Here is a 23,475-nt window from a genome sequence, read left to right as displayed (position 1 = left end):
AGATACTGTGTCTTGAACAAAATGACAATAAAAAACATAAACACAAGACAGGGTGTGTGGTTTCAGAGGGATGACATGTGAGGTTGTCCTTTGGCCTCTACAGGCAACATTCATATGTACATGTCCACACCCATAAAACAAAACCAATAAAAACAAGCTTGACCTAACCCTCTTATTAGTTATTGCTCAATTGCTGTGAAGAGACACCATGACCAAAATTTATAGTTTCAGAAGTTTAGTCCATGTCCGTTATGGCAGGGAACACAGCAGCAAGTAGGCATGGCATGTGAACAGAAGCTATAGAGCTTATTACATCTTAAATCCAAAAGTTACAGGCAGAGAGAGGGGAAGGGAGAGAGAGGAAGACGAAAAGTATACAGAGAGAGAAGGAAGGAAAGCACTAACTGGAATGACATGGGCTTTTGAAACCATCGCAAAGTGAAGATCCAACGAGAAGGCCACACCCCTTAGCCCTTATCAAATACTTCCACCAACCGTGGACCAAGCATTCAAACATACTGTGACTATGGGGTCCATTCTCCTTCAAACCACCACACCTGGCTTCTTGCCTCTTCTTTTATCACGTGACCTCTCTTTACATGTGCAAGCGTCTCCACCCACATGCCAGCCATCAGGAGGGAAACAAACAAAAAACCTCTTGCCTTTATAAATTACCTTAGTCTCAAATGTTATTATTTTGGGAGAAAGGGACAGGATACACGTGAGACAAACACTTTACTATTGAATTCAATCCCCAGTCCAGGTATTCTGTTGTGACAACACAAACACATAAACTTGGTAATGTAACACTGAGTCAGTCTTAACAGGACAAAGAGGAGTTAAGGAATAGAGATGGGGAGAGCATGGAAAAAGGACCTCCTGGGAAAAGAGTAAAAGCTATTTTTGTTTATTTTCTGTCTATTTGTGTACACATGCACCTGAGTGTGGTGGTATATCGGTATATATTCAGTGTCACTTTCTCAGAGGCCCACCTGAGCACCCTATATGAAAAATCAGAGCCAGGTGTGGTGGTGCCACCCTTAATCCCAGCTCTCAAGGAGGCAGGGGCAGGTGGATCACTGAGAGTTTGAGGCCAGCCTGGTCTCAACAGTGGGTCCAAGACAGCCAAGGCTACACAGAGAAACCCTGTGTCAAAAAAACAAACAACAACAAGAACAAATCAGTTTTCTCTAGTCCCAGCTACTTAATAGGCTAATACAAGAGGATGCTCTGAGCCCAAGAGTTCAAAGCCAGTCTGGGCAAGAGTGAGGCTCTATATAAAACAGAATAAACAAAACCAGCAACCCACCTTACTCTTCTCTTTCCTTCTTACCCTTTATTTATTTAATAGCTTTCTGAGACAGGGTTTCTCTGTGTAGCCTTGGTATCCTGGAACTCCCTTTGTAGACCAGGCTGGCCTCCAACTCACAGAGATCTGCCTGCCTCTTCTTCCCGAGTGCTGGGATTGCCCACCACCACCACCGGCCTTAATTTTTCCTTTTAAAGCTTTTAAGAACTCAGCGCATGTGTGAACATGAGTTGTGAAGGTCAGGATAACTTTGGGGGGTTCATTATTTTCCTTCCACCATGTGGGTCCTTCGAACCAAACTCAGATTGTCAGGCTTAGTCAAAAGCACCTTCATCTTGAGAACCCTTCCAGTCCGTGTGTGTGTGTGTGTGTGTGTGTGTGTGTGTGGCGGGGAGTGTCAGTGCCTGCAGAGGGCAGGAAAGGTTGACAGACACCATCCTGGAGCTGACATGACTGGTTGTTGTGAGCCACCTAATATGGATACAGAGAATGGAACTGGTGTCTCCTGAATTAGCAGCAAGTGTTCTTTTTTATTATTATTAAATTTTTATTTTTTTATATTAATTATAGTTTATTCATTTTGTATCCCCACTGTAGCCTCCCTCCTTCATTCCCTCACAATCCCACCCTCCCTCATCTCCTTTCATGCCCCTCTCCAAGTCCACTGATAGGGGAGATCCTCCTCACCTTCCATCTGACCCTAGCTTGTCAGGTCTCATCAGGACTGGCTGCATTGTCCTCCTCTGTGGCCTGGTAAGACTGCTACCCCACTCAGGGGGAGGTGATCAAAGAGCCAGCCACTGAGTTCATGTCAGAGACAGCCCTTGTTCTCCTTACAAGGGTACCCATTTGGGCACTGAGCTGTCATGGGCTACACCTGAGCAGGGGTCTAGGTTATCTTGGTCATATCCATGAATGGTCCTTGGTTGGAGTATCAGTCTCAGAAAAGACCCCTGCGCCCAAATTTTTTGGTTCTGTTGCTCTCCTTGTGGAACTCCTCTTCTCTCCAGGTCTTACTATCTCCCCCTTCTTTCATAAGATTCCCTGCATTCTGTCTAAAGTTTGGTTATGAGTCTCAGCATCTACTTTGATACATTGCTGGGTGGAGTCTTTCAGAGTCCCTCTGTGTTAGGCTCCTGTCCTGTTTCCTGTTTTCTCCTTCTTCCAATGTCCATCACGTATTGTATTGTCTTTCTGAGTGAGGAATGATCATCTTTCCCAGGGTCCTCCTTGCTTAGCTTCTTTAGCTGTACAGATTTTATTAGGTTTATCCTATATATGTCTAATATCCACTTATAAGTGAGTATATACCATATGAGATTTCATACCATATGAGATTTCACCTTACACCCATCAGAATGGCTAAGATAAAAAACTCAAATGACAATACATGCTGGAGAGGATGTGGAGAAAGGGGAACCCTCCTCCATTGCTGGCAGGAATGTAAACTTGTATAAGCACTTTGGAAATCAGTCTGGCGCTTCCTCCAGCTATACCACTCCTAGGCATATATCCAAAATATATTCAAGTACACAACAAGGACATTTGCTCAACCATGTTCATAGCAGCTTTATTTGTAGTAGCTAGAACCTGGAAACAACCCAGATGTCCCTCAATGGAGGAATGGGTACAGAAATTGTGGCACATTTACACAATGGAATATTACTCAGCAATTAAAAACAAGGAAATCATGAAATTTGCAGGCAAATGGTGGGACCTAGAAATGATCGTCCTGAGTGAGGTATCCCAGAAGCAGCAAGTGTTCTTAATTGCTGAGCTATCTTTCCAGTTTCATCATTTCACTTGAAATGTTTTTGAGAAAGATCTCACTGTGTAGTTAAACCTAGCTTGGAGTACCTTTTCTTCCAGTATCTCTAGTGCCGTCTACAGGCATAAGACATCATACCCTACTCCTTATTTTTTTTTATTCTACATGATATGAAATTATCTGATATTGCATTATACATCAATTCCCTCTTCCCCTTTGGAATATAAGCTCTGTGAGGAGACAGACTTATTTACTTCTCCAGCAGCTAGCAAGTTTTTCAAAGTATGTATTACTTATGTTTAACCAGCAATCACGTTTATTCCCTCAAAAGTATGTTGACCAAATGGAGGCAAGCCACATTGGTAGAATCTGCTGTGCAAACCTGAAGATACAAATTGGATTCCTGGAACCCACAGAAAGATGGAAGGAGAAAAATGACTTCATAATTGTCCTTTGACCGCAAGATGAAAGGAGAAAAATGACTTCATAATTGTCCTTTGACCTCTATGCGCTAGACATTTCACACACCAGTCACAAAACAGTCACACAGTAATAAAACACAATGATTCAATATTTTAAAACTATTAGAGCCAGCAAGATGGCCAAGTGCTTAAAAATACTTGCCATGCAAGCCTGTTAAGTGAGTTCTATCCCTCAGGCCCACAAGGAAAGAGAATTGACTGACCTTCACACGTGTTTGTTATGTGTGCCGCCCCTCCCCTATAAATAAATACAGTATTTTCCAGGTGTGTTAAAATACTAAGTACTGCTACCCTACCTTTATGAGAGGCAAGGGACTACAGAGGTTAAACAAATAGGAAGTCAGGATCTCTCCAGTCCCGAAATGTGGCAAAGTTGCTGCACTGCATGGAATGAAGGAATCCTAGGTCATAAAACTAACACCAAACCAAAAGTTAGCCACGTAAGAAGAAGGCAGCTAGAATTGCCAGGTGCCTGGGCCTGTTCCGGGACGGCGTGACCCAGAGTCGCCCTCGAAACAACCCCTCAGGGTCAGCACAGCTGGTACTGTTTTTTAGGTTGTCATTACCTACGAAGAGCCGCCAGGCTTGGCAGCGTGGGCGAGTACGTGCCGGGCCAGCATTGGGGAAGGTGGGGTGGTGGTGAAGTTACATAATTAGCCAGCTCTCGGGCTTTCCTCCCGCGGCAGGGCGGGCCTCACGAGCAGAGCCTCGAGACTCGCCCCGAAAAAGCTCTGGGAAAAAACCCGGACGGTGGGTGAACCCAGGAGCTCGTCACGAAGATTACATAAGCGCGCAGGCGCGTGGCAGGAGCCGCCGAGTGCCATGGAGACCCGCGCCCCTCTGATTGGCCGGCGGGAGGCGGCCGTGGACGCGTGCGTCAGCTTGGCGTCAATCAGACGTCATGGGGTGGGAGGGAGGGAGTAGTAGGGGGCGTGGCCTGTTGCCCAAAGCGACCGCGGATTGGCTGGCAGGCGCAGGCTCCCTCGCCGGGGCTGGCCCGAGGGCGGCGCCTGCGGCCCGGTGCCGGCGTTGGCTACCGGCTTCACGGAGATGATCATGGCAGCTCGAACCGGTCAGAGGGCCCTGGCGAGGGTGGCATCGGGGTGCCGTCCGAAGTCGACCACCGTGACGGAAGTCCCGGCGCGGGGCCCTGCACGCAGCGTCAGGTAGCGAGCGGAGGTCTTCCGGGCGGCGGGCGGGGTGGGCCCTGAGAGCTGGGCGCGGCGCTCGGCGGGCCGGCCTGCGCGCACCTCGTACTTTCGGGGTGAGTCAGCGACGAGGCGGCCGTGGGAGCCCCTGGGAAGCCGCCGGCTCCCGCCCTTCCGGCTTCCTCCCGGTGGCCCGGAAAGCTTAGCTGCGCCCGACGGCTGCCGGCCCCCGGGGCCGTGGGAGTGCGTTGTCCCGACGGTGAACCGTCTGGCCGACGCCTTCTCACTGGCTGCGGAGTTCTTTGACCCCGGCCGCTCAGCGCTTGCGGAGTGAACCGCAGCCATCAAAGAGGACCTGTTGTGTTGTGGTTTTTTTTTTTTTTTTTTTTTCACTCCACCGTGAACTGAGAGCTTCAGTAACCTTAAAGATGGCCGTGGCTTCGGTTTTCCTCCGCCCACGTAGGGGGTTGAGTGAGGGTGGACATAAACGCATAGACCTGAAGGGCACTGTAAGTTTACTAGGTGGTTTTCTGTTACGAATAATACTGTGATAAAGTAGTCTCACGAAGTAAAATGTGTGGTGGCTCACACATGTAATCTTCGCAGTAAGGCTGAGGTAGGAGGATCGCCTGAGCCACGAAGTAAACCCCCGTCTCAAGACCGAGAAGCAAAGTTAGTGTTTGAAATGAACCCATGTGTACACATTATGGAGGAGAAAGCAGAAATCCTGCTGAGCTCCAGAACAGTTCAGTTGAATGAAGATTTTTGAAATGTCAGCAAAGAGGCCAAGCCTGGTGTTTGGAGGCCAGCCTGGTCTGTATAGCTAATTGCAGATCAGTCGGAGCTACGGAGCTACAGCTACGTGGTGAGATCTATCTCAAAAACAAAGTATCAGCCATGCCCCACCTCCAAATCCCACACAGACATGTGAAATCAGATAGTTTATCCTCAAAAGTCAGCTTTCCAAGCAAGACGTGACCTCACCGTACTGCTTATATTACTGAGTAAATGCTGATTTGTTATTTAATGATCCAGGGCTTGCTCTCAGGAAGTCTAGACCAGACTGGGAAATAGCAAGAGACTGGATCTCAAAAGAGAAAAAAACAACCCAAAATGGCAACACAAATGTCTCCTGAATATATAAAGGTGTTAACATTACCTTGTGTTCTGACCTTTATTGTAATAGGTTATTTGAAAGAGTAGTTTTGGAATATTAGTGATAAAAAGTGTGTGGGGTATGCTCCAGTATTCATTTATTGGTTTAACTGTGTATGAGTTGCGGATCAACTCTTTTGGGGCAGGTAAAGGGGAGAGGTGCTGGAGCTAACCCAGGGCCATGTACATGCTAACCAGCTCTACCATTGAGCTCTGTACCCCTGACCCTTAACAGTGTGTGAAGTAGATATGTTGTCCGGGGAACTGTAACCAAAACAGGCAAATTGATCAGGAAATCTGTTAATTTGTTTTAAACATACACAGTTATTTTAGGAGTATGAGCAGTGTTAGGTAAGGGTATCTTGGCTTAAAGAACCAATGTGTGAATTTATTATAAAACCTGGTACTGTAAATTTCCTACTCAACTTGCTCTAAGTTCTTCTCTTTAAGAATAGGCATCTTAGTAGGGGTGTGTGTGTGTGTGTGTGTGTGTGTGTGTGTGTGTGTGTGTGTTCTGGCAGGAATTCTGGACCTTGTGATGGTAGGCAAGTGTTCTATCTGTGAGCAACTTTTTTTTTTTTTTTTTTTTTTTTTTTTGAGAGACAGGGTCACATGGTGTAGCCCTGGCTGGCCTGGAACTTGCTGTGTAAACCTGGCAGGCCTATACGTGGCAGAGATCACCTGCTTCAGCCGCCTGAGTCTTGGGATTAAAGGCCGCCTGAGTCTTGGGATTAAAGGCAGGTATGCCATCGTACACGGCCTGGTGCTGAAGAGGCAGTTCTTGGATACCCAGCATCCACATTGGAAGTCTCTAGTTCCAGGAGATCCAAGACCTCTGGCCTTCTCAGTCACCAGTGCATAATTTAAAATAATTAATATGCATGTAATTAAAATATTTGTTTGTCTGTTTTGTTTTTTTTCAAGACAGGTTTCTTTCTGTACCCTTGGCTGTCCTGGAACTAGCTCTTGTAGCCCAGGCTGGCTTTGAACTCAGAGATATCCACTTGTCTCTGCCTACCAAGTGCTGGAATTAAAGGTATATAATTAAAAATAATTTTTTTTTAATTTAAAAAAATTTAAATTTAAAAATCTTTTTAAAGTATATTATTAAGGTTGGTGATGTATGTGTGTACTCCAGCACCAGAGGAGACTGACACACAGGCTATCAAGCTCAAGCCTAGCCTTGTCTACACAGAGTGGCATCCTGTCTCAGAAGCAAAAGCAAACAAGAAAAGAGACAGGAGGAAAAGGAATATGGATATCTGCTACTTTAAGGCCAGCCTGGTCTACAGAGCGAGTTCCAGGCTAGCTAGGACTGCATAGAAAAAACGAACAACTTGGAATTTTGCATACTAGTTTGGTTTGGGTTTTTGGTTTTGGTTTTGGCCACAAACTGATTTGGTACAGATTTTCAGTTACTTTTGAAAATTCTCATTGTCAACATTTTGCTTATCTAGTTTGGGTTTTGTTTGTTTTGGTTTTTCTCTTAGAGACAGGGTCTTTCAGAACTCACTCTGTAGAGCAGGCTGGCTTGAACTCACAGCGATCCACCTGCCTCTGCCAAGTGTACCAAGGCTTTGTCAACTTTTTATTACTGTATGTGTTACTGTGGATGTACAGGTACAGATTATGGTGTGGTATGTATTGGGTGGGTCATAGGGCAACTTTAGGGAGTCTGCTCTTCCACTGTTCGGTCCTTGGGATGGAACTCAGGTCATCAGGCTTGGTGACCTTTAGCTGCTGAGATGTCTGTATAGCTCCCAAATAAAAGAGGCTGGAAGTGGCTTTCATTTTAGATACTTTATGCACATGAGTACTCTGCCTGCGTGCAGAAGAGGGAGGGCATCAGATACCTTTATAGATAGTTCTGAGCCACCATATGCTTGCTGGGAATTGAACTCGGGACCTTTGGAAGAACAGCTGATCTTAACAGCTGAGCCATCTCTCCAGCTCTCCATCCTTCGTAAAGATTGGGTTTCATGCATCTCAATCTGGCCTCACATTTACTCTCTTGCTGAGAATGAGCTTGAATTTATGGTCCTCTTGTTTGCACCTGAGAGCTGGGATTATACACTTTCATTATTAAAAATATCATTCTCTACTTTTATATATCTCTGGGGACTGAACCCAGGGCAAGGCAAAAATTGTCAGCCAAGCTAGAGCCGCAGCCCAGACCGTGAACTCCTTTTTTGTCATTTACTTACTTGGTTTGTGTTTGTGTGGGTGGGTGCAGATGTCTGAACATGCACTGCACTTGTGTGGGGGTCAGAGAACAACTTGAGAGACTCGGTTGTCTTCTCTCAGCGCATGTGTATTGCTGGGCTCTCTCGGATGCCCTTGAGGTTTAAGTAGTAAAGAGATAGAGACTTCTGTATAGTTTTAAAGTGGTTGACCTCTTGCTGGGGCAGTCTCTCAGCTCACTATCTAAACTTATCGTGACTTCTCCACCATTCTGTCTTTCTGCATGTCTCCCTTCTGCTCTCTTCTATGTCACTGAGTCTCAGCCATCACTGCCTGCCAAAAGTCCCACCCCTGTACTTCATGCCCCAACCCTGGCTCTCAGCTCTTTATTACACACACACACACACACAAAAAAAAACATTCCAGTTTGAATCAGTGAAATCCATCTCTTATGGGTCGACCTTTGGCAGGTGAGGAATAACAAACATTTACAAATAGAAAACCAGTGACAGGCCATAGAAATGACAATTCCAAAATCCTGATAGCACTTAGCTCTCTGTGGCACAGAGTTAACAATTGAGAATACAGGGTCACACCTCAGTGTGAGGGAAGGTCAGCTCAACGTGTAGGTTCTGGACATAAAACTCAGGTCCTCGGGCTTGGCAGCAAGCCCACTTTATGTGGTCATAGGATAAAATCTGGGGCCTTGCCCATTCTATCGACTGAGCGACAGATCCAGCCTTCCAACAATTCTTTGACAACTTCATGCATGTATGTAATGAATTTGCCTCTTTGTGTGTGTGTTCATATATGAGTTTTGTCTACATGTGTTCATGCTTTCATATGTGCACTTGCTGAGGTGTACATGTGTGTACACATGACTCTGGAGGCTTGGGGTTAGGAGTATTCCTTGGTTAATCACTACATCTCTTGAGGCAGGTCGTTCAGCAGAACAGAGAGCTGACTCATATGCCTAGTCTGGCAGCCCAGTTTGTCCATCTGAGCTGGAATTCTAGGTAGGCTACCACATACCCAGTCTGCATCCATACGTCTTTAGGGGATCTGAACTATCCAGTGCTTTAACTAGTGAGCCATCTCCCTACCCACTCTCTTTTTCTGCGTGAGCTTGGATGGGAGGCTATTTATAGAGAGGATGGGCAACTTATCATCCCAGCAAACAACTGTCAGTAGTCCTTTGAGGAATGGAACCTCATGAAGACTTTCCCTGTCCATGATGGAATGTTGAAAGGCCCAATCATTTTTTAAAGATTTGTTTATTTATGTATATAAGTGCTCTGTGTGTTTTCACACCAGAAGAGGGCATCATTTCCCAGTATAGATGGTTGGGAGCCACCATTGTGTTCCCAATGGTTGCTGGGAACACAGGACCTCTGGAAGAGCAGCTAGTGCTCTAACCACTTAGCCTTCAGCCCCTCAACCTTTTTTTAGGGCAGTTACTTTCTGATCATGTGTGTACCTCCCTGAGTTTATGTACACAGTATGTGTACAGGTGCCCATGGAGGCCGGAGGGTGTTAGGAACTGGAGTAAAAGGTGCTCGTGAGCTGCCTGGTGTGGGTGCTAGGAACCCATCCTGAGTCCTCTGCCACAGCAGTACACACTCTAACTGTGGATCCCCTGAAGGGTCTAATCTTGTGCAGGGAACCATAGCTGTTGGTGAGTGTGGCATCCATCTCTTGTCCAGCAGACATTTTGTGGCGTCCTGCTCCATCCTTCAGTTTTTAGATTGTTTACTACCCCTTCTGCTATGTTCGCTGAGCCTCGGAGCGGGGTCCCATTTAGGGTGAGCGCCCAGTAGTCACTTACTCTCAGCACTTTAACTGGCTATGAGTTTCTGTATACACTTCCACCCACTTGTAGAAAGAAACTTGTCTCACAGGCTGAATGCAGCAGTAATTAGAAGCATAAGTAAAAAGCCTAAGTAATTCGAAAACAGTTTGACAACATTTAGCAAAACAACAGTCATAAGTTCCGTGCTGAGGCCTGTTATCTCCCAGATTCACAGTACCAGGCATGGGTTTCTTCCTGTGGAACAGGCCTCCAATCCAACCAGAAAACAGTCTGTCACTTAATAGCAGTCATGCCACATTGCAGCGTAAGCACATCTTGCCCGGTGTGTTCCCTGTAGCTCACGGGGTTTCCAGCTGGGTAATACTACTAATGGCTTGATCCTAGCAGTCTGCCACAGTACCTTCCTGCACTGTGAAGGTTAGCCAGCCGTGGAGAGGAAGCTTGCCGGTCGTTTCCAGCTTGATTTCTCTGTCTTGCAACCATAGAGTTAGTTTTTTTCTTCTGTTTGCTGCCTGTGTACACTCTGTGTGTGTGAGCTCCCAGGCATCCCTGGGCTCTGCCACCCACTTCCCCAGAAGTGTGGAGGAAATACAGCCTGCTGTGTGCATCTGACTCTGTGTCAGAACTGAGAACTGAGATCCTCATGCAAGTGCTTTACCCACTGAGCCATCTCTTTATCCTGCAGTATTTTTTCTTAATACTCTCCTCCTGGCTGCTTCTGCATAGCTAGTGTTTTTATGTTTGTTTTGTTTGAGACAGACTCTCATGTAGTCCCAGCTGGCTTCAAACTTTCTATGTAACCTTATGTCCCTGATCCTTGCCAGTGCTGGGAATCCAAGCCCCCGAGCCTGGATGCTTGTTAGTCTGTTGAGACAGGGTCTCCCTATCTGGTTCTGTTCCTGGAATTCACTGTGTAGAGTACCAGGCTGCCCTTAAACTCTTGCTAATCTTCCTACTTCCACCTCCCAAAGTGCTGGGATTACAGGTGTGTACTGCTATGCAAGGCTGTTAGTCTTTTTTTAGTTTCTGGATATTGGTAAACTCTTTGCCTACCACCTGGAATGTCTACTCCCCCCCCCTTTATTTACATTATTTTCCTATGAATAAGTCTGTTCCTGTATTCATATGTATATACATTTTACTGTTGCACTATAACCCCAACCCATTTTAATTTTGAGACAGACTTTCACTAAGTTTCCCAGGCTGGCCTTGAACTCAAGGTCTTGCCTTAACCTTCTGAGTATCTAGGATCATAGGCCTGTGTCACTAAGCACATTTATTATATATCCACTAAATATATCTTCCAGAGCTTTCAGGGACACCTAATCTAAAGGTCCTGATTGCATGTCCCCACGCCCATTTGGTTTTAGCACTTAAAAAATTGTTTAGTGTTCTGTATTTGTGAATGATGTATGGTGAATGCATGAAGGTCAGAGAACAACTTGGTGGAATCAATTCTCTCCTTTTGCCTTTACATGGGTTTTGGGAATTGCCAGGTTTTTTTGGTGGTGCCTTTACCTTTACTTGCTGGGCCCCTGACACATTCTTTTTAAATTTTGTGTATGTATGTGGGTCTGTGTGTGAGTATGTACACAAGAGTGTAGGTGCTCTCAGAGTCTAGAAGAGAGTTCGGATCCCCTGGAGCTAGAGCTACAGGGAATTGTGAGCCACCAATTGGGGTTCTGAGAACTGAGCTCAGGTCTCTGCCAGAACAGTATACGCTAAATCGTCTCTCTAGTCCACACATTTTTTAGAGTTCTATTTGTCGTTATGTGTGTGGATATGTAGGGTCAGTATCCATATAGGTGTGTGCTGTGATTGCAGGCGCCCTTTGAATTCCGAGCTACAGTGCAATCTTTGTAAGGTGTATACTTGTTCTGTGCACTGTGATAATCCATAGTGATTAACAGTCAACACAGAATAAGAGTTTATTAGTGTGTGGACTAATAATGGCTGGAGAATATAAAATATTCAGTAAGCTTGTTAGGAAAAGGTAAACAGGAGTAACTGGCATCTGTACATAGTCTCACCACTGTGTAACATGATACACATACATGCTGGAATAAATGATTAGTTAGTAAAAGGGCAGCAGTTCTGACAGCCATTAAATTTCGGAGACTGAGACCTAGTTTCAGGTCTCATTTTTGTGGAGCAGGAATCAAACAAACTCTGGAACCCACTGAGAAACAGCTTGGGTGACTAAGATGGACTGTAGAATAGATGGAGAGTGTTCTAGCGAGCTTATGCCAGAGTATGTTGTAATACACAGCTACCAGCTGAAAGCCAGCTTTTAAGGTGGCACCATTTGTGCCAAAGCTCCTAGCCACACTGCCAGATGCTGGTTTTAGGTCTTTATGCTGCTTACAAAGTTTGGCTTTTGAATCTATGCCTGTGTTTTCAGCACTACTCTAAAATTGCAAACACCTCTTGAATTACTGCTTTTTATAATGCCTCTATAATTTGTTTAATTTTTATCTGAAGTACTGTGCACTTTGTTTTTTAGATACTTAGCTTCCTGTGGTACCCTGATGAACAGAACTCTTCCGAGTACCGCTGTTTTGCCTAAAGAGATCTATGCAAGAACTTTCTTCAAAATCACCGCGCCGTTAGTAAATAAACGAAAAGTCTATTCAGAGAGAAGAATTATAGGGTTTGTATATAATAGCAATTTTATTAAAAGCACATTTATTATTTTATATAGAATCACATGCTGCATTCTCTCTGGCTTATCTTTTAACAGATCAAACTGCTTTTTTAGATTAGCTTGTTCATAGCCCTTGCTGCTTTATATACATTGTTGAAGGACTGTAATATTAACTGAATAAGATGGATTTAACCTTTACATTTAAAGGAAATAATTTATGATTTGCATTTTTGTTGATTATTTTTTCATGATTATAAAGACTAATTAAAACATATATGAAGGCTCAAATTCTGTTGAAACTCAAAATACCCCCTCTTTGGAGGGGTTCAAGACAGAGTTTCTCTGTGTAGCGCTGGCTGGCCTCAAACTCAGAGATCTGTCTGCCATTGCTTCCTTAGTGCTGAGATCAAAGGTGTGTGCCACAAGCACCCCCAACCCACAACACACCCTCAAAATATCCTTTGGTGGTTTATGAATAAATTTTAATTTTACAGTGGGTTATATTTTAACTGTGTCCAGGATCTATTCATTTATTTGGATTTTGAGAAAGGGTTTCTCTGTGTAGCACTAGCTAGCCTGGTACTTGCTATGTAGTTCAAGCTGGGCTTGAACTCTTGGGAATCCTTCTCCCAGAGCCTTTTGGATGTTCCTGCAAGAACTATCTGGTTCTCAGGTTGCCTTTTTCTTATCTCCAGACTTTTCTTGGATACATTGTTTTTTGTCTTAGTTACTGATCCATTGCTATGAAGAAATAGGTGACCATGGCAATTCTTAAACAAGAAAAATGTCTACTTGGGACTGGCTTACAGCTTCAGAGGGTTAGTTCATTATCATGTCAGGAAGCATGGCAGCAGGTTGGTGCTGGAAAAGTAGTTGAGAGCTACATCCCAACTTGCAGAGAGAGAGAGAGAGCTCACACAAGTGATAGAGAAGCGCACACACGAGCAAGAGAGAGCTTCAGGCCTTGGCATGGGCTCTTGAAACGACACACTTCCTCCAATAAGGCCACACATACTCCAAAAAGGCGCAAGTTGTTCTGATCATTCTCAAATAGTGCCACTTCTTGATGATGAAGCATTCAAATATGAGTCTATGGGGACCATTCTTATTCAAAGCAGTATTGTCATTGAAAGCCCTGAAGTTTTTTTTTAATTTGGTTTTGGTATTTTGTATTTCTATGCTAGAGTTTTCTATCTGGTTGTTGTTAGTATTGAAAAGGTATTGATTTTTGTTTCTTAAAGGCTAAATTGCTGAACTCTGATCTTACGATTTTTATTTTTCAAATATGTTATGAGGGATAGAGGTATGTGAGTGCAGGCATCCTTGGATTCTAGAAGAGGGCATTCTGGTCTAGGTGCCCAGTGTGAGTTCTAGGAACTAAACTTAGGTTTTCTACAAGAAGAACTGCATTCTAAACTGCTGAGCTATCTCTCTAGCCCCTGGGATAGATTCTTAGGATTGATACTCATCAGCACATATCCTTCAGGGCATTGAAACACAGCAGTATTTTTAAGTTACTTTTATTTTATGTTCATTAGTATTTGACTGCACATATGAGGGTGTCAGAAGCCCTGGAACTAGAGTCACAGACAGGTGTGAGCTACCATGTGGATGCAGGAAATTGCACCCTGGTCCTCTGGAAGAACAGCCAGTGCTCTTAACTGCTAAGCCATCTCTTCAGTCCCCAACAGCAGCATTTTTGTGTGATTTCTTACGAGACTGCTTCTAGATGAGAATTATGTTTCCTCCACTTTTTTTGTCAAATAATATAATTATAATAATAAATTGTTAGTGTGAGGTCATCTGTATATCCTTAAATGAGTTGACCTGTGCTGGAGATCCAACCCAGTGCTTCATGCATGCTAAACAAATGCTCTACCAACTGCATCCTCAGCTCTTGTTTTTGTTTTTGTTTTGTTTTTTGTTTTTTTAGTCTCTAGTCACCTAGGCTGGGCTTGAACTTACTTTATTGATTTTATGTATGTGAGTGCACTATCTGCATGTACACCTGCAGGCCAGAAGAAGATATCAGATCTCAGTATAGATGGTTGTGAGCCAGCATGTAGGTGCTGGGAATTGAACTCAGGGCCTCTGGAAGAGCAGACAGTGTTCTTAACCTCTGAGCCATCTCTTTAGCCCTTGAACTCACTTTGTAACTGATAATAACTTTGAACTCTTTCTCCTGCTTCTGTCTCTGGAGTAGTGAGATTATAGGCCTGAGTCACCTGAGTCACCCTGCCTTGTTTGAGACAGAAGCTCACTCACTGTATAGCTCTGGCTGGCTTGGAACTTTCTATGTAGACTAGACTGAACTCAAACTCACAGAGCTCCATCTCCCTCTGCCTTGTGGGTACTAAGACTAAAGGCTTGTGCTACCAAGCCTAGCCTTGTTCTTTTTCAAATAGGGTCTTTTTCAAATAGGTTTGTCCTCCTGCCTCAGAGTCTAACTCTTAGTATAGCACATGCTGCCACCTGGTAACAATTTTTTTTTTTTAACATTTTTATATATTTTTTTGCTGGGAAGTGGGCTAAGGACTTGCTAGCCTAGAATTTTGAATTTTGTTGCCTAAGCTTGCCTAGAGGTAGGATTACAGGCAATACCTACCATACCAATGGAACAGTTTTAAAATGTTGACAAGTAATTAAAAATTTAAAAATCACCCCTGAGCTTCCCAGTTGTGACCTCTGCCATGTATGTCTGTTTACAGCCCTTTTACTTTCTGTGTTGTTTGAGCTCATCCATTCTATTATATGGCTTTATATTCTTTCGAAAACTCATGTCTGATAGAATTGGTTGTTAATTTTATTTATCTTTTTTGTTAAGGTACTCAATGCAAGAAATGTATGATGTTGTATCAGGAATGGAGGATTATAAGCATTTCGTTCCTTGGTGTAAAAAATCAGATATAATATCAAGGAGATCTGGATATTGTAAAACCCGATTAGAAATTGGGTTTCCACCTGTTTTGGAGCGGTATACATCAATAGTAACCTTGGTAAAACCACATTTGGTAAAGGTAAGTTTTTCTTTTGCCGAAGACTACTGAATCACCAGATAGATCATCTGGCTTACAGAAGGGAGAAACATTTTCATCTTTGCACTACTAAAACAGAATAAGGTAGCACATGCCTGCAATCCTAACAGCGAAGAAGCTCAACAAGTGGATTATGAATTTGAGGCTAGCCTGGGCTATAAAGTGAGCCTATCTTTAAAAGAAAAAGAAAAGAAAAAAATGAATATATTTCATATTTTCAGCACATTACCACTGAGGAGAAAAATTAGTTTGCTTAATGTACACTTTTTTTTTTAATAAGTCAGAGAAGTGGTAAGACAGTGAAAGGCTAAAGAAATATTAAGAGGTAAATGTGGAGCAGAGAGATAGCTCAGTGATTAAGCTGCTGTCTCAGAGGACTTGGTCTAGTTTCCAGCATGTACATGCTGGCTTGCAACTGGCTGTACCTCCAATTCCAAGGGATCCAAAGCCCTCTTCTGGCCTTTGTGGGCACTGCATGTTCTTGCTACAAATTCATGCAGGCAAAACATACGTATAATGAATGAGTCCTTTTTTTTAATACCCTAATGTAAAATATTAACATTGTTAAGGTTATCCTGCCAAGTACTGTTACATCATGTTATCCATGTTACCTTTGTGAGAGGACCATTTATATGTAGAAAAACCCAGCCTCTCTGTGTGTTTTGCTTTTCTGAGGGTCTCACTATGTAGCCTTTGGCAGGCCTCCTCGGGCTCCTGGGGCAGTAGACAAGGCTGGCCTCTAATGCAGAGCTCCACCCTCTGCTTTCTGGGTGCTGGGATTAAAGGTGTGCGTTCAAGGAAAGCACGATTCCATCTTTTCCCGTCCCTCTCTTTTTTTTTTCCTCAAAATTTATTTATTTTATTATTATTTATACAGTATTCTGCTTGCATGTGTGCCTGCAGGCCAGAAGAAGGCACCAGATCTCATAAATGGTTCTGAGCCACCATGTAGTTGCTAGGAATTGAACTCAGGACCGTTGGAAGAATAGACAGTGTTCTTAACCTCTGAGCCATCTCCAACTCACTCTTTTTTTTTTTTTTTTTTTTAATGTGCACTGACTGAAAACCTGAGTCCAGCAAAGAATTTGAACCAGACTTTTCAGGAAAACTATATAGAGAATTCTGAAATAAAGAGTGAAGTCTTAGGCTGTCTCCTGCTCTTCTGGCCTTCGTGGTCTCCTGAATGCACATGATACATATAATCTCACACAGCCTTACACACACACACACACACACACACACACACACACACAAATGAGGGCTCTCTGGATGGCTCACTGGTTAAGTACACTGTGGCTCTGGAAAACCTTGCTTCCATTCCTAGCACTCACATGGTGGATCACAGCCATCTGTAACTCCAGTTCCAGGGGATATGGTGCCCTCTTCTGACTTGTGTGGGTGCCAGGCATGCATGTGTTTCACAGATGTAACTGAACTTTTGGTTGCTTTATTGAGTTCCTTTTCCTACCACCCTTCCTATCCCCCAGTACTAGGTAGAAGAGAAAAAAGATTTAGAGGGAAAAGGGAGCGTTGGCTTGTTAGACACTTCCTGTTGATTAGGGGGCATCAAGTTTCTTGGGACAAGTCCAGTTTCTTCTGCTTAACAAACAGCAACCAACAGCAGCAGCAGGAGAGTGAGTAGCCACAGCCTCTCTCAGGGCCCTTGCATTTATATACCCTCTGAAGAGCCCCCAGAACTCGTAAGCTATCTTTAGCCGGCAAAATTATGCCCCTGCCAGAGCATGAGACAATTCATAGTTAGCTGCTATGGACAATCTGTAGCAGCCCTATATCCCACACCTGGGACTGAAACAGAATCATATCCACATAACATTCCTGTGTTTTTAAATAAACCAAAATTCTCACTACACACAGACATGCAGGCAGGCAAAACAGTTTACCCTAGAAATAAGTATCAGATACCTTGTATGAATGAGTCAGTTATTTCAGAGTGATGGTATACAGTATATGTTGTTTTACAACTTAGAGAAATGAGGTCATGGGTCTGGAGAGATGGCTCAGGGGGTTAAGAGCACTGGCTGCTCTTCCAGAGGACCTGCGTTCAATTCCCAGCACCCACATGGCAGCTCACACTTGCCTGTTATGGGAGATTCACACTATCACATAGAGATATATGCAGGTAAAACTCTAATGCATAAAAAAGCAAAATAAATTTTAAAAAATGGTCTCTTTTAACTTGTTCAAGATCACCTGTAAGTAATAGAACTGGAATTGAGTTTCTTTTAAATCACTCCGAGTTTGGGGGATTGCCCAGGTGTAACATACTTACTGGGCAAGCATAAGGAGCTGAGTTTGAGTCTCTAGTACTCACTGTAAAAACTGGGCTTGTGACATGGGCTGTAACCCCATTACTGCAGGGCAGAACAGGTGGCTCTCTGAAGCTCATTGGCCCGCCCACCTAGCCAGCTTGATGAATCCAGGTTCAGCAAGAGACTGCTCTGGTTACTTAGGCTTTGGCCAGACACCTGACATGAAGCAGTTTAAGGGAGGAAGGGTTCATTCTGCCTTACATTTCAAGTGAAGCTTTTCATAACGGGAGAGAGAACATGGCAGCTGGTGATGTCATGCCAGCAGAAGCTTGAGGTTCACTGACCATGCTGCATCTATAGTCAAGAATTGGGGAGGAGTGAATGCTGGTGCTTCACTTTCTCCTTTGTGTTCAGTCCAGGACACCAGTTCTGGGAATCCTGCTGCCCACACTGAGGGTAGGCTGTCACGTCTTATTAATCTAATCTAGATAATCCTTTACAGACATGCCCAGAGACTAGTCTCCAAAGTGATTCAACATCCACAGGAACGTCTCTCAGAAAGGTGGGTGTGCTATCAGCACACATGAGCAATCACACCTCCCACACAGTTTGTTGGTAAAGGAATGAAATCTAATGTAGCTAAGTAGCACGGGTGAACACATTCAAGAGGGCAGCTGACAGTCTTGAGGATCCTAGAGGAAAAGAAAAGGACTACCAAACTGCTAGGCCTCATCTCTTGTATTCTGAGCTGATAAAAGATAATTGCTTTTCAAGGAAACAAGCGTCAGTCATAGTAGATGCTTGCTCATATGAAGGTATTTAACTTCTTTTTTTCTTTCCATTTTGTTTTAGGCATCTTGTACTGATGGGAAACTTTTCAATCATTTGGAGACTATTTGGCGTTTTAGCCCAGGTCTTCCTGGTTATCCAAGAACTTGCACCTTGGATTTTTCGGTAGGTCTATTATAAAGTTCTTGTCTTTTTTTTTTTTTTTTAATAACTTATTTATTTTTATTTTAATGTGCATTGGTGTTTTGCCTGCATGTATGTCTATATGAGGGTATCAGATCTTGAAGTTACAGACAGTTGTGAGCTGCCATGTGGGTGCTAGGAATTGAACCCAGCAACTCTAGAAGAGCAGGCGGTGCTCTTAACCACTGAGCCATCTCTCCGGCCCGTAAAGTACTTGCTTATGTGTGTGTGCCACAGCACACAGGTAGTGGTTAGAAAACATCTTTCAAGAGTCTGTTCTGTCCATCTATCATGTGGGTGCTTGGTGCTAAAGTGACACTGAGCCATCTTGCCAGCTCCGATTTCTGTATTTTTTGAGACAGGTGGTTTTGTTTTAAAGATTTATTTATTTATGTATGTGCTCTGTCTGCATCTACACCTGCATGCCAGAAGAGGACATCAAATCCCAGTGTAGATGGTTGTGAGTCACCATGTGGTTGCTGAGAATTGAACTAAGGTCCTCTGGAAGAGCAGACAGTGCTCCTAACTGTTGAGCCATTTCTCCAGCCTCTTGAGGCAGTGTTTTGCTTGTAGCCCGGGCTGGACTTTACTGCACAGCTTGGACAGGCCTCAACTTCACAATCATCCTTCAACCTCCTGAGTGCTAGGATTATAGAAGATACACACACACACACACACACACACCGCTAATAATATCCTTTTTGGTTTGGGGATGGTGTTTACTTTTTGTTTTGTTTTTTCTAGAAAGAGTCTCACTACGTAGCTCTAGCTGTCATAGAACTCACTTTGTAGACCAAGCTGGCCTTGAACTCAGAGATCTACCTGCTTCTGTCTCCCAAGAAGTGAGATTAGAGGTGGCAGAGATGGCTCAGAGGTTAAGAACACTGACTGTTCTTCCAAAGGTCTTGAGTTCAATTCCCAGCAACCACATGATGGGTCATACCCATCTATAGTGAGATCTGGTGCCCTCCTCTGGTGCACAGGCATACATGCAGGCTGAAAGTTGTAAAACTAATGATTTTTTTTAATGGTATTAAATGGTTATACCACTATACACCTTTCTTTTAATCCTAGAAGCTGTAATGATCTTGTGTATAGAGAGATTACCGAAATACCGTTTTAAAGCATCTTAAATCTTTCAGTTTTGAATACTTTTTCTACACTGGTACTTAATGAACATTCTGTTTGTTTTTGAGACAAACTTTCATGTAGCCTAGGCTGGCCTCAATTTGAGTTTGTAGCTAGGGCTGCCCTTGGATTTGTAAGATCTACGTGCTTGTACCAGGAAAGTAGATTGATTACAGTCGTGCACCACTGGGCCTGGTTGTTTTTATGTGGTGGTAGGTATCAAAGAGGGCCTCACGAATGCTAGGTGAGCACTGTCAACTACAGCTCCAGCTCCGACACTGTCTGCATTCCTTCCCAGTTTCTCCATTTTCAGATCCAGATTATAAAACATGTCTACGCTGGGCATGTAGTTCAATGGTGAAGGCCTGTTTAGGATGCCTGAACTCTGGCCTTGATCTTTTCTTTCTCTGAGTGCTGGGATTAAAGGTGTGCACTCTACTGACGGGTTACAAGAAAATCATTTAGTTAGGTACGGGGTACACCTTTGGCCACAGCACTCGGAATGCAGAGGCAGGCAGATCTCTAAGTTCATCACCAGCCTGGTCTACAGAGGGAGTTCCAGACAGCCAGGGCAACACCGGCAAACCCTGTCCCAAAAAGAAAAAGAAAAAAAAGGGCAAGCAAAAAAAAAAAAAAAGAGTTGCTAACTTCTGGGGAGCCTAAGGCAAGAAGGAATTTAGTGCCTGCACTCAATGAGTTTGAGCTAGACAACTTAATGAGACCCTATCCTAAAATAGAAGGCTTGAGAGCTTGCCTAGTGTGTGAGAGGTCCTAGTATCAAGTCCTAATGCGAGGAAGAAAAGAAAAGTCTAGGACCTACCGTGTGGCCCACTGGGCTCTAGGTTTCATCCTACCATTGCAGTCAGTGGACCAAAGAAAGGTACAATAGTTTAAAAATCAGAGGATGTGAAGGCCTTACAGTGCTGTTGTTTAAAGTGACTGCCTGGAATTCTGTCCGGAACAGCAGAGCATATTAGTGAAACTCTAGCTCTTTTGGCTACCTGTTTTGTGGGTGGCATGCGTGTGCATGAGCAGGCAATACCAGCTTCCTGCTGTTCCTCTTACAGGAACCATAGCTGTCAGAGCAGTCACCAGTTCCTCTTGTGGAGAGGGCTGCATGTAAAGCCAAGTATGTTAATAAGAAATCAGAATTGTTTTGGCAAGATGCTGAGACTCAGTTGAATCAGCAGCCGGTGCCTACATGGTGTAGAGAACTTACTCCAGCAGGCTATCCTCTGGCCTCTACATAGTTCTCCTTCCTCTTCTCCACACAGAATAAATAGATAGATGTATTGGGAGTACTTCAAAAGAAATCAGAATGATAGGTGCATTTAATGAGGCTGGCCAGGTGACCGAGAAGATAAAGACAGGGGCAGTCAGGACTGACAACTTGAGGTCAGTCCCCAGGGTGTGGTGGGAGGAGGTCCTCAACTCCTGAAGGTTGCCCTCTGACGTCCGTCTGTGGGCCATTGCGTAACTGCACATGTATGCGCGCGCACATGCACACACTAAATAAGTGAAAGATTTAAAATTTTCATTTAGCAGAACTGTATCCGGTCTTCCTCATCTTGCTGTTGAAGCCAGGGAGACTCCTTGCCCTAATGTAAGGTTCCTTGGCTTTGTTTACGTAAGCTCATTATGGCAGTTGTTGGCACTACAGTAATAATGGTCCCGTCTTGCAGTGGGTGCCAGATCTCACCACACAGATCCACACAGCTAGCCAGTTCATCATCTGAGCTCTCTGAAATAGAAATATAGCGGAAGAATTGCTTTTTCCTGTGGTCTGGGGTTAGAGCCAGGGTTTGTGCATGTTAGACAGGTGCCTCACCGCTGAGCTTCATCACCAGGTATTTTTTTAAAGACCTTGAACTTGGATTTCCCAAGTAACAGGAATTTCAGGCATGTAGCACCATGCCTGGCTTTGCTCAGCCCTTGTTTATTTTTACAGCTCAGGCTGGCCCAGAACTTGCTGTGTATAGTAGGCTAGTTTTAAATTCCCCATACTCGTGCTTCAGCCTCCTGAGTGCTGGTATTATAGGTGTGTGTCACCATCACAAGCAAATACATGTAAAATAATTTTTAACATCTTCCTACAGATTTCTTTTGAATTCCGGTCACTTCTGCACTCTCAGCTTGCTACCTTGTTCTTCGATGAAGTTGTGAAACAAATGGTAGCTGCCTTTGAAAGAAGAGCATGTAAACTGTATGGTCCAGAAACAAATATACCTCGGGAGTTAATGCTTCATGAGATTCACCACACCTAAAAGGGAAATAAGAACTGGCACCAATACTTTTGACTATTTTATTCACTTTTAGGAAGTCCATTCACCATCAATTGAGAAGTCAGCACGTATTTGTTAAACTTGCCTTGATTGTAAGCCCCCGCCATTGAAAATTTGCACATTGAATACGGACTGACTTGTACATAGAATATTTCTTCGATCAAGTGTAATGCAAAGTAATGTGTCCATTTGCGGGTTCTGCCTTTGTATTAATGGGTGTCATCACTATTGCTAGGATGCTGCATCCCTCGTTTGAGCGCAGAGTGAAACTTCAAGTAATTATCCCCTTAAGTGGAAGGTTAGCTGAGTGAGATACAATGTGCGTTCTATGAACTGTATCATGTTTAAGTTATTAGGTTCAGTATTTGTAACTTATTGTTATTGAGACACCACTTGGCTTAGGATATTTGAGTAATCATATATTTAATGTTAAAACTTTTGATTTAAAATACTGCTAATGAAGTCTTAGCATGTTTGGTATTTTAAATGGTTCTTATGGGTAGCAGTAGATGATACACTGAGTGGGTTTTTTGTTGCGTTTTGTTTTTGGTGAGTGGTCCAGAGCTCTGAGCTACCTTTCTAGACATTTGAAACCTCCTCCCAGGTGCTGCATCTGCACTTGCAAAATGATGTTTGTGTATCAGAATTTTGTCTGCCTCTGTAGGCAACAGATAATAAGGTAGTTAATAAGCCTCCAGCACTGCACAGCCCCATTTTCTATTTATTGTGCATATTCACTTTCAATACTATTCTAAACTAATATTTTTTTAAAAAACAAATCAATATAAGGGCTGAAGTCATAACTTAATAAAGTTAATTTGTTTATTTTTGTATAGTGACTTTGGTTATTTTTATTTTTGGTTTTTCAACACAGGGTTTCTCTGTGTAGTCTTGGCTGTCCTTTGTATAACATTCCTGGCTGACCTGGAACTTACAGAGATCTGCCTGCCTCTCTCTCCTGCGTGCTAGGATTATAGACATGTGTCAAGAGGGCCAGCTGTTATTTAACTCTTTTCTGTATTGTTTCACTGTGTACTTGGACAGATGGCCTCGTTTGCCTCCCTTTTACTGATCTAAATACCATGAGCAAAAGCACTTATGAGGAGTGTGTTTCTATCAGCGTATAGGTCACAGTTTATCATAGAGAGAAGCCAGGGCAGGAGCTCAAGGCAGAAACTAAAGCAGAGACTGGGAGAATGCTGCTTCCTGGCTTTGTTCCCAGGTTCATGGTCAATTAGCTTTCTTATATAATGCAGACCCACCTGCCCAGAGATGGCATAGTCCATAATAG

General features: G+C 43.6%; 1 protein-coding gene across 2 annotated transcripts; it reads left to right on the top strand.

Annotated features, from left to right (window-relative positions):
- Positions 1 to 4,572: 4,572 nt before the first annotated feature.
- On the top strand, positions 4,573 to 23,023 carry Coq10b (coenzyme Q10B). 2 transcript variants are annotated; one of them, XM_055616745.1, is made up of 6 exons: positions 4,573 to 4,725; positions 6,469 to 6,603; positions 12,357 to 12,503; positions 15,322 to 15,514; positions 18,655 to 18,756; positions 21,999 to 23,023. In XM_055616745.1, exons 1-6 carry the CDS (start codon positions 4,610 to 4,612, stop codon positions 22,164 to 22,166), a joined length of 861 nt encoding a protein of 286 aa, XP_055472720.1. In that variant the 5' UTR covers positions 4,573 to 4,609; the 3' UTR covers positions 22,167 to 23,023. The 2 variants fall into 2 exon arrangements, with proteins under 2 accessions (XP_055472720.1, XP_055472721.1); XM_055616746.1 differs by lacking the exon at positions 6,469 to 6,603 and having other exon boundaries at positions 4,577 to 4,725.
- Positions 23,024 to 23,475: the final 452 nt, after the last annotated feature.

Source organism: Psammomys obesus, unplaced genomic scaffold (assembly GCF_907164565.1).
Source record: "Psammomys obesus unplaced genomic scaffold, mPsaObe1.curated_primary_1811, whole genome shotgun sequence".
NCBI lineage: Eukaryota > Metazoa > Chordata > Mammalia > Rodentia > Muridae > Psammomys > Psammomys obesus.
Note: the sequence above shows the minus strand (reverse complement) of the source record. Positions and strands in the feature narration are given on the sequence as shown.

What these genes read in the sequence shown, in the direction of transcription:
- Coq10b (XM_055616745.1), top strand. Translation starts at nt 4,610, where the DNA reads ATGATCATGGCAGCTCGAACCGGTCAGAGGGCCCTGGCGAGGGTGGCA. An exon ending in TCAGAGAGAAGAATTATAGG is followed by an intron (nt 12,504 to 15,321) that starts GTTTGTATATAA and finishes TTTTTTGTTAAG; the next exon opens with GTACTCAATGCAAGAAATGT. An exon ending in CTTGCACCTTGGATTTTTCG is followed by an intron (nt 18,757 to 21,998) that starts GTAGGTCTATTA and finishes ATCTTCCTACAG; the next exon opens with ATTTCTTTTGAATTCCGGTC.